Raw genomic sequence first — 10,648 nt, 5'->3', positions numbered from 1 at the left:
GTCTGGCTTCTTTGCTCAGCATATTGCTACAGAGATTTATCCATGTTGTTGCACATACTTCAAACATTTTTTATTGCTGAGTTGTGTTTCATTGTACGGATATAGCACAATTTGTTTATCCATGGATTATTTCCAGTTTTCCTTTCCCATTTTTCCCTTCAACTGTTTATGTTAAGGATTTTCCCCAGCATTTTAAAGTATTGGATATTAATCCATAATATGTGTGGATCCTCATTTACTAAACTGTTCTACTTCGGTTGGACATGTAAGTTCTTTATCACATTTTAAAATGATAATAAATACTGTTATAAATATCTTCATGGACTCAAATATCAATAGAATCTGATTTAGGAATAGTATTCTTAGACAGTCTTTATCTTTCAACAGTTGAGAAATATTTTCACTCTCTTTTAAATTCCAAGGTTGCAAATGAGAAATCAGATGCCTATCTGATTCATTTTCTTTTTTAAGTAAATTTTTTATAACATATGAAAATTTCTATGATTTTCAAATTATACTTTGAATCCGTCTGTAGGATACATGCATGCCTCTTTAAAAACATTAGTCTTGGAACTAACCATTTCAAATCTGAAAATTAAAATTTTACTATAGTTTAGAATTTTAATAAATAATCATTTTGGTGTTTGTTTCGTCACTTTTTGTTTCTTCTAAAACTGCTGCAGCCTGCATATTATTATCATATTAGGTCTCCTCTATGTGACAGTTTTTTATATTTTTATTCATGGTTTCTATGTCTTTGTATTTTTTTCTCTGTTATGAAATATGCTATTTGATTTAACAGTCTAAGTTTTTTTTAATGTGACCATTTTATAAATTTTTTCTGTGATCTTTTAAAATCTCAAATCAAGTTTTATGTTAATTCCCAGAAATTCTTTTATGCCTTCTAATGTTGTGCTCTGAAGGTTTCTCATTTCATATATTTTTGTGTATACATGTATATACATACACCTATATACGTTTTTTCTTGTATTTCTCCTTCAAATTCTTTCTTCACACTGCCACATTTCCTTAAATGACTTGATATCGTTCTTTGCCTTTGGATGTCAATAGAGGTGGGTTTCCTAAGTACCTGAGTATGTTAAGATGGAATTTCTTTTTGCAATGGTGAAGCAGCAGGCTTGCTTGGTCAATCTGTTGAACCCTGTGAGGAGAAGCCTCTCTGTCATCAAAAGTAAGCTGAGAGAGGCTGCTCCGACCAATACGGCAACTTCCTGCTGGCATCAATGGCAGCAGCCAGCCTCTCCCAGAGCTGTGTGCAACAATTGTTTGCATATTTAATTCATATGGAATTGATTTTGATGAAAGTAGGTAAAGACTTCACAGATGACTACTTATGGCCCCAACATAATTCATGGAATATCTCATAATTTCCCCTTTGCTTTAAAATGATGCTTTTTAAACCATAAATTAAATTTCTGTACATATATCTCTATTTTTGGATTCTCTATTCTGTTCCATTGAGCCTATCTATTCTAGTATTAATCAAAACTGTTTCAAATATTGTGATGCTATATTTATTATCTGTTGTGGTTTATTGCATTCATCACTCTCATTTTTTTATAGTTCTTCTTACATGTTTATTTTCTACGTAAACTTTAGAACCAGATGGGTTTGAAAACAATTCATGTTGGTATTTTCATTGAATTCATTTTAATTCCAAGATTTATAGATTAATTTGGGAAAATGTTATCTTTATGATATTGAATTTTCTTAGTCAAGAGAGATATCTTTATTCACTTATTCATGTCCTTTTTTCTTCATGCATAAAACTAAGAACTTTCGGATTTTTATTTGCATGAAAGAAAACTATTGACTTTTTAGTTACTCAACTTTAGTTAAGAGCTTTATAGTTGATTCTCTTTGTTTCCCAAGTATACAAGCATACTGTGTGCAAATGATAATTTGTATTCCAATTTTTCTTTTTTAGGAAGATTAGCCCTGAGATAACATCTGCCGCCAATCCTCCTCTTTTCGCTGAGGAAGACTGGCCCTGAGCTAACATCCGTGCCCATCTTCCTCTACTTTATATGTGGGACGCCTACCACAGCATGGCTTGACAAGCAGTGCCATGTCCACACCTGGATCCAGACCAGAGAACACCAGGCCACTGAAGCAAAACATGCACCACTGCACCACCCCACGGCCCCCTGTATTCCAATTTTTATAATTCTTTTTTCTTTCTCTTGTCTAATTGCATAGGCCAGTGACTCCAAGGATAGTGTCAAATAGGAGTGATGACAGTGTGCATCCCTGTTGTGTTTTTCCCTGACTTCACTGGAAATGCTTTAGGTATTTAATAAATAAACATTGTATCAGCTTTCAGCAGAGATACTATACACGGTTTCTGAACTTTCCAGTTCTCCTGGCTTTTCTTCACTGCCTTTCTTGGTCCAATACCTTCAACTTTTAAAATTTCTTCCATTTGTTTAAAGATAAAAAACAAAGTTCTTCTTCACCCATTGTTTGAAATGGAAAAATTGGACAGGAGGGCAGGGCGAAAAAGGAGCTTGCTAAACTCCATAGCAATGGCCAAAGCAAAGGGTTAGGAAAAGTTCCTTTAGGAGAGGGCTCTGCTCCCGGAGTCACTCTATAGATGGAAGAACAGGAATATGGGGAGGAGTCGGGCCACTCCCGCCCCTGAGTTGGTGCCACCCGCGGAGATGAAATGTGAGTCGGGGTGGCCGAGGACGCCGAACGGCCGCCCGCCTGCTGCCCGAGCGCGACTAGGAGAGACAAAGAGACCTCGGCCAGCCTGGGCTCCCCTCGAAGGCTCCCAGGGTAATGGCCAGGTCTCCGCGCGCCCCCCTTCTCGGGAGCGCGTCCCTGTTCCTCTGACCTCCCTCCAGCCCCTCCACCCCTCCATCCCCTCCCCGTTCCGGGTTCTCCCTGCACTCCCAGTCCTCTCTCCACTCTGTCTGTCCGTCTGTCCTGGCGCGCAACCTCCGGCCACCGGCTTGGATGGACGCGCACAGGCTGCCCGGGTGCCCAGTGGTTTTGCTTCCGAAGTTGGTCTTGCTCTTTGTCTACGCAGGTCAGTGACACAGGGCGGCGGGAGAGGGGAAGGGGACTGGGGGCTGCGCTTGGGTCGCACACCGGGCCACGCGGGTTGGGCGGGACGCACCGGGACCTTGGTGGGAGGGGAGACTATGCGGTCCGGCTGGGGCGCGAGCAGAGCCCGCGCGCTGGAACCCCGGCTCATCTCCAAGCAGTGTTGTTTTGTTTTATTCTGTTCCTTTCCTTTTCGTTTTTTCTTTTCTTTCCTTTTTCTTTCTCTCTCTCTGCAAAGCAACGTGGAAACCCCAATCCCGGTTTAGGGAATTTTACTCTGTGGGGAGCGTAAAGGTATCCAATTGTAACCACGACTCAGGAGGAATCTGGGGGCGAGGGCGGAGGCTGAGCGGTGGGAGGAAAGCATTTTTAAAAGGCACCTGAAGTTTAGAGGTATTGCTTAAGTTTTAAAATAAACTAATCTGGTGACTTTTCCATTTCAGTATAGACAACCCACTGCCCGTCCATCTCCACATTCTGAATATTCTGGGTTTTCCCTTTCAGAAATCAAAAGCCTTACACTTTTGTTTTTATTCTTTAGAAGATGATTCTCAAGCATAGTAGACTGGGCAACTGGATGCTTTGAGTTCAAATATAAGGTTTTTGAGAGGCATAAATTCACCCAGAATCTAATCTGCTTTCGTTGATTTCTTTAAGAACTTGTTTACAGGTGAAGGGCATCTCATTTCCCTCCTCCTAATTATTCTTAGTGAGAATTGGGAAAAGTTGATGAAGCAAAGCTGTTTTCTTATTTTAGTAGTTGATTTTATTGTAGTTGATATGGAGTCCAAAATGGCCTTTCATTGGTTATTCGTGTATAAAGTTAATTACACATGTGGTTTGGCATCTGCTTCCTGTTCACAAAACAAACTAACAGCAAATTTCTTTATGAAACGTTTTCATATCTTTAATTCCCTATGAGAAAATCCACAGCTTACGCATGACCTTGCAATATTAAATTTATGTTTAGCGCTATGATTTACTCTTTGGTACTTAAAAAGATACTGCAAGTGGAATTAAGATGTTCTGCAACGTTGTTACCTGAACATCAAAAGAGTTGAATTGCTCATTCAACCTTGCCAGAAATGAGCCACAACTTCTGGAGTAATTTTCTAACTCTTTATTAAAATCCAAATTAGTGGCTATCTATAAGTTATTTTAAAGATATTTTATTGTAGGGAAAAAGCTGACTTTCAAACACAGAAATTCATAAAAGTAGGAAAAATACCTCCTATGTAACGAGAATCCACACTGTAATCTGTTTACAACACGTATTTCTTTTACTTAAATCGTATAAGGCTTTCAGAATTTGAGAGACTAACAGAATCAATTGCATTAATACTAATTTTATATTAAAATATCTTTATTCACTTGAAGTAATGATAATATTTCCACCTCTTCTGCTTATCAAAAGAAAACAAAAACAAGAAAATAGAACACAGCAAATAAAACTTTAATACCCTCGTTTGCCTTAATCAACCACACCATTAAACAACAACTTTTCTTATTCTTTTGTCTGTTTTATTCCCCATGGTAAAGCCAAAAGCTTCTAGCTTCCTTTCCTCCTGTTCCCCCAGGGCTGGGTACAAAATACCCCCCTCAACCCCCCAACCCCCACCCCAGGTTCAGGAAACTCACAAAGCTGCCCAGCAGCAGGGTTGGTTAGTTTAGAAAGCTTTCTCCATTTCTCGCCTCCTTACCCACCCTCCCTAACAAGCTACAAAGTATCACAAGCCAATAATGACTTATTGTCTTGGATAAGAAATGTTGAGCTAGTGTGTTTGGTGTTAATTCCTGAACTCTTTATTTCAAAGGCCTTTTTACGCCTGCCATATTGATTCAACTAATATTTACTGAGTGAAATATGTTGAGTGATGTGTTGGACAGAGGCCGTGCTCTAAGTCTTGCGGGGAGACAAAGTGTGCCTGTTACTTTAATGTATAAAAGGCTGTGTCATAGGAGTGCTGCAAGCACGTGCTATAGGTGTTCAAAGGAGGGGACCTTATTGCTGGCTTAGTAGTGTAAGGTCCACGAAGATGATGTCTGTTTCATTCAGCATAATATTCTCAGAGACAGCAAAACGCCTGACCCGTAAGAGAAGCTCAGTAAATATTTGCTCAGAGAAATTGAACTGAAGAGGACTTTCAGGAGCGAGACCTTTGATGGATAGAGAAGCCTCGGACATAGGAGGTGGAGTAGGATATACTGTGAGCAAAGGCAAAAGTCGTGAGATGTGTATATGCAAAAGTAGGTAATTCAGTTTGGTTAGAACTGTGGGATCCAGCTGGAAGTGAGGATTGGGGTGAGATGGGGGAACACTGCAGAAATAAAAACAGTTCAGGCACCCTGGTAAATGAATTGCCAATTTTAATGGGACAAAAACCTAAGCAGATGAACTGTCCATAACCTGAATTATTTCCCCCAAAGCAAATGCATTAAATACACGTTCTATTTGTTAAGGCTCTCACAGCAAGGTTTCTATACCTGAAGCATCATGTTTTACTACGGAATCGCTTGTGGAAAGAGACCCAGTGAAGTGTTTATATTATTATGCAACTCCCACTGCTGGCTACAAAGACAGGATCTGGCCAAGGTTTCACCTTCCCGGCCTCAGCCAGTGACTTCTGTCCCCGCCCTTTCCTTCCTTTCTTATCCTTAGCTATAGCTTGAAGAACCATTTCTGAGCAAGTGCTTGGAGCCAGATGTTGCTTTTCTTGCGCTACACATTCCTTAAGGGGCAAGGGGAAAGGGAGGGAACGGGGACTTCTTCCACACCGTGCCTTGAATTAAAGTCACTGAAGAAACTTTGAAGTGGCTGATGTTCAAGGATATTAACTTGAGTATGAGAAGTAATATTATTCACCTTCTGAGGACAATTGGAACGTTCCTTTCTTTTACAAGTGAGAAAATGCTCTTGTATCATCCAAACTCTAATCTTCATAGAATTATTCTCAAACTTGTGAAAGCAAGTAACGTATCATAATAGGTTTTGAGGTGTGGTTGAAACCTCTGGAAATGGTGAGATTGTGAATGTATTTGCAACACGATTAAATGTCTTTTTCAGTTGTTTAATTCTGGGAAGTAGACATGAGTGCTGGAAAATGCCATAAAAATAATGAACAATGTGTGACATGATCTAGATGTTTGTCTCAGGTATAATCCAGCTTCTTGGCTACAAGATTTTGGGCTTGGTTTCCTGTAACATTGGTTCAAAATATTTTGATAACACCGTGTCCTTATAATAGTAGTAATTGGAGTCCAAGTAGTAATCGAGTCTTTGGTATTCATGAGAGCTTAATAAGATGTCTCTGTCCTGGGCATCCTTCAAAAGGCACCCTGTGGGCCGGAGCTGTGGCTTAGTGGTTAAGTACGGCGTGCTCCACTTTGGCAGCCTGGGTTCGGTTCCCAGGCTCAGACCTACACCACTCATTGGCAGCCATGCTGTGGCAATGACCTATATAGAAAATAGAGGAGGATTAGCACATATGTTAGCTCAGGGTAAATCTTCCTCAGCAAAAAAAAAAAAAAAAAAAAAAAGACAGCCCATGAAGCTACTTACACATTGGTTGTCCTTCCCCCACAGAAGTGTCCTTCTCTTGCTATCTGAATGGCTTTGAAGAACATGAAGCAAAATGTCCCTGCTAAGCCCTTGAGATAACTGACCAGTCTAAATATTTGAATTAATTAAACGTCACTAAAAATGAGAGCTATAGAAATTCACCGAGAAAACAAAAAAATAAATAGCCTTAAAAAGGGTGATGCACTCTGCAAAAAGCATACACTATCAGTAAATCATTAAATTGTGTTTCTGGCATAAAAATTTTAAAGTGGATTTAAGCAGTTACTGAATCTTACAAAGGTAATTATCTTTTCCTCTCATTTCTTCTTACCATATCCCAGAGGAAAACATCAAGGTTTGCTCATTTCTGAGGTGGAAGTAAAATTGAGGGGAGGAAAATATGAATTTTTTTACTTGTTACACAAAGGCCATGCATTATTGATAAAGGTGAATGAACTTTGTTACTTTTTGATCACATCCATTTGTAAACAATCATCTTGGTAGTGAGGTGATTTCAAAGCAAAATCTGAATTTTCCTTTCTAGATAAATCAATTACAGGGACATGTAGACATAAATACAACGTCTTGCACTTTTATGTTATGACTTTGACAGGAAAACAAAAGTCTTATATAATTTAGATAGTAGTTATTACCTTCACAGATTGAGTTGGAAGTGACTTATTTTGTGATTCTTGAACATGTAACTTACATTTTCATATTATACTTAATGTTTTCCTAACCATGTACCTGAAACTCACATACCCATTATAATTTATACCACTGATTATAACTAAATGATAACCTTAACTTATTAAACCTAAATCATTTTGATGAGGTAAAGAATTTTTAAAAGCTAGAGTAATTTTTATTCACCGTCTTTGGTATAATTTTCCTTGCCAAAACACTTAGAAAAAAGACAGTAATTTGGTTTTCAGCCCCAACATGTTTATTTTAGTCAGAAAATAATCTTTCCCCCTTCACATAGTGAAGTGCTATTCACTATGTGAACAGTGCTATTTCATAGCTTAATAATTCTCAAATATGACATTAAACTCTTAATTATTCACAAGTTAATTATCCATGGGAACTTCTTCCTATAACTAACTCATTATCCTCCAATCTAAATAGATTGACAGGATATGCAGACATTTGTCTTATCATATGTGTGCAAACTGTAATTTTGAAGGTAAAAAATGGTAGAGAAAGAAGAGCACAAAATGCATGGTCATGAAAAATATACATTATTTAAAAATTATTTCCATTTGACATTATCCATGTCAATAACACTTTCCATTAAATGAAGTTAATTGGTAGTAATACCGTAAAGTCAAAAGACTTTGTCATTTAAGAATTACTATAAGAACTCTATTGACAAATTGAATGACTGACTAGTTGGATCATTCATTCCCCCCTTCATTATCTCATTCAACCCACTCTGACTCCCAATTATGGTACTTGACACAGGAGATTCAAAGTAGAATGGTCTTTGCCTTTTCTAGATTTATGACTAAGAGGGAAGGAGGATTAGTTTAGATGATTACAAATGTTTTAGAATTCTGAGTAGGTAAAATGAAGATAGAAATGCACTGAAGAGAGATCATTGACCAATTAAGATATGAAATAGAATGATTTCTCCTGAAGCTGTGATTTCAGAACTATAACTGCACCTGCTTTTATTTTGTAGACAACTGCCTTGCTCAGTGTGGCAAAGACTGCAGATCTTATTGCTGTGATGGAACCACGCCCTACTGCTGCTCCTACTATGCCTATATTGGGAATATCCTCTCGTGAGTATGGGTCAAATTTGGCATTATTGATACTCTTTCCCTTCTTCAGTTATGTTTTCAAAAAGTACTAAGTTGTAGGCATGGGCAAGAAATGGTAAGATTGGTTGTTGACATAAAATCTTTACTGGGGATACTAAACACTCATCACTACCTCGTGTGTTATGTTGTTTGACAAAATGTATAAATTAATATACAAAATAAATTGCTTTTATTATAAGGAAATTGAAAGAAGTATTCCTTTATTGTTTAATTTTATGTACTATACTGTTTTAACTAGACAATATTCTTATTATTGATCTTTTTTTTAACGTTGTAAGTTATGTTTTTGTCTGCTTTGTTGAAGAATTTGTAAGTTAGAATTTGTCATTTAATTATGGCTGGTTTATTTTGCCATACAAGTATTTGTCTAACTCCTCAGGTAGATATCAGGGGAAAGAGATATTATGAATAAAAAAAGTTGAGATATGGAATGTCAATATTCTACATAATGCATATTAAGCAACTTTAGGAAACAGGTTTAGAGCCCAAGGAAGGCTAGACACCAATGATGTAAAGTGATAACCAACTGCAAACATCAGTGAAACATAGAATGTGTTAAGCATTTCTCCATAACAAATTAAGAATTTATTTTAGAGATGCTTCTGGGCAAAGGGCAAGGGAGAAGCAGGAACTGCTTTCAGGGTTGTATGTCTGAAAAGTGTACAATTCTCAGTTCCTCTATACAGACCATCAAGTTGAGAAATAGAAGGTAGAGAATTAGGAACATTAGACTTTCCTGCGTGAAAATCACCCATGATTTTCAGATGGCAGCAGGAGTCTAGCCACTGTCCTCCTTAGTTTTTATTTTTCAAGTGAATATCAGGATGACTTGGGAGCTGTTCTGCTCCCGTGCCCTCTGAAGACTCATGCCCTGTGAAGGCTTAAGTAGACCCAGGGAAGATCAGGCACTAAGGGTGTGCCTGGCTGTTTAGCGATGTGTCCATTGAGATGGCTTATAACTCATCCTCTATTTCCTGAGAATAGAAAACACGGCACTACATAAACTTTCTGGAATCAAAGTTGGGGCTGATATTAGAGATCATATTTCTCTGAATAAGGCCAAAAAGAATCATGCTTCAGGATACTCTTGAAGGCTAACATCGCTATGTAAGAATTGTCAGGCTGTAGTAAAGATTGATGAACAGAACTTAAGCATTCTTTGAAATGCAAATAAACTCTATGTAAGATGTGTGGATTTTTTTTTCTCATGGAAGACTTGGTGGAAAAGAGATTAAGTCCCCTTCTTACATTAGAGAACCGCCAGAATGATACATACAGAAATTAATCAGTGGAGAATACCTTAAATATAAATACATAATGATGTTTCACGTTTGTATATCACTTCGCACTTTTAAAGTCATTTAAAATACATTATTACTAAGTTAAAATATTATTTTTGAGTGGTCTCCACGTGCCAGATGCTGCTGTTCCAGATAGATGTGTGAGTGGGCCCACAGGTGGTATAGGTTTGTGGAACTTGCGGTTAGCGTGATGCTGTGAGTGTTTCATCCTCTGGCTCCTGGCTCATTTCTCTGCCCACATCATGGCGTGTGTTGTGCCCCTATTTCTCACCTCATAGCTACCTCCACCCTGGTAAATATATATATAAAGGACATAATTACTTATTAATCAAAATACTTAAAAATTTTAAATTTACAGATATGCTTAATATGTTTTATATCTGCAATCAGATTCACATTTTTGTGGTACATATTCTAAGTCTTTTAACTAATTTCGCCACTTGGTTAAAGAATTAGTTGAGTTGATACATTTATCTGGGTTATTAGGGCTATGTATTTGTTATGTTTGAAAAAAAGAATTTTGTTTTCTGGGGGGTGGAAATAAACACAGATTATTTCAGGCAGTTAAAACTGAATTTTTGGTTCAAAATAGAAACCACTAAGTAAATCTCTAGCTAAACAATTCTTAGGGGTAAAAAGGGCTTTAAAGTGTTTTCCCCAGTGGATAAAGGAGAATACATTTTCAGGATTTCCAGTTATTGTTTAAGATTTGAAAAGCATGCTCAACTCCACCCAAAGCTTTTTTTTTAAGTTGGGGTGGGGGGTGCGGAGAGAAAAAAGTCATTCCAAGAATGCTTACAAAAGTTCTTTCATGCTCGTGTTTTCAAATATTGCTATTTTGGAACTCATAAACTGGCTTCCTCTCTTCCAAGCATCCAGACACATTCTTAGTA

At 37.7% G+C, this 10,648-nt stretch overlaps 1 protein-coding gene across 2 annotated transcripts in view; it reads left to right on the top strand.

Annotated features, from left to right (window-relative positions):
• The first annotated feature begins 2,519 nt into the window (after positions 1-2,519).
• Positions 2,520-10,648, top strand: part of CYYR1 (cysteine and tyrosine rich 1) — a 103,748-nt gene continuing 95,619 nt past the window's right edge. The window contains exons 1-2 of one of the 2 annotated variants that reach the window (XM_070488734.1): positions 2,520-2,799; positions 8,313-8,415. In XM_070488734.1, coding sequence (XP_070344835.1) covers positions 2,631-2,799; positions 8,313-8,415 — 272 coding nt within the window. In that variant the 5' untranslated portion in view covers positions 2,520-2,630. Of the gene's footprint in view, positions 3,053-8,312; positions 8,416-10,648 lie in introns of both variants that reach the window. The other variant, XM_044750892.2, reaches the window with a different exon arrangement.

Source organism: Equus asinus, chromosome 18 (assembly GCF_041296235.1).
Source record: "Equus asinus isolate D_3611 breed Donkey chromosome 18, EquAss-T2T_v2, whole genome shotgun sequence".
Classification (NCBI taxonomy): Eukaryota; Metazoa; Chordata; class Mammalia; order Perissodactyla; family Equidae; genus Equus; species Equus asinus.
This window is presented reverse-complemented; position numbering and strand designations above follow the sequence as displayed.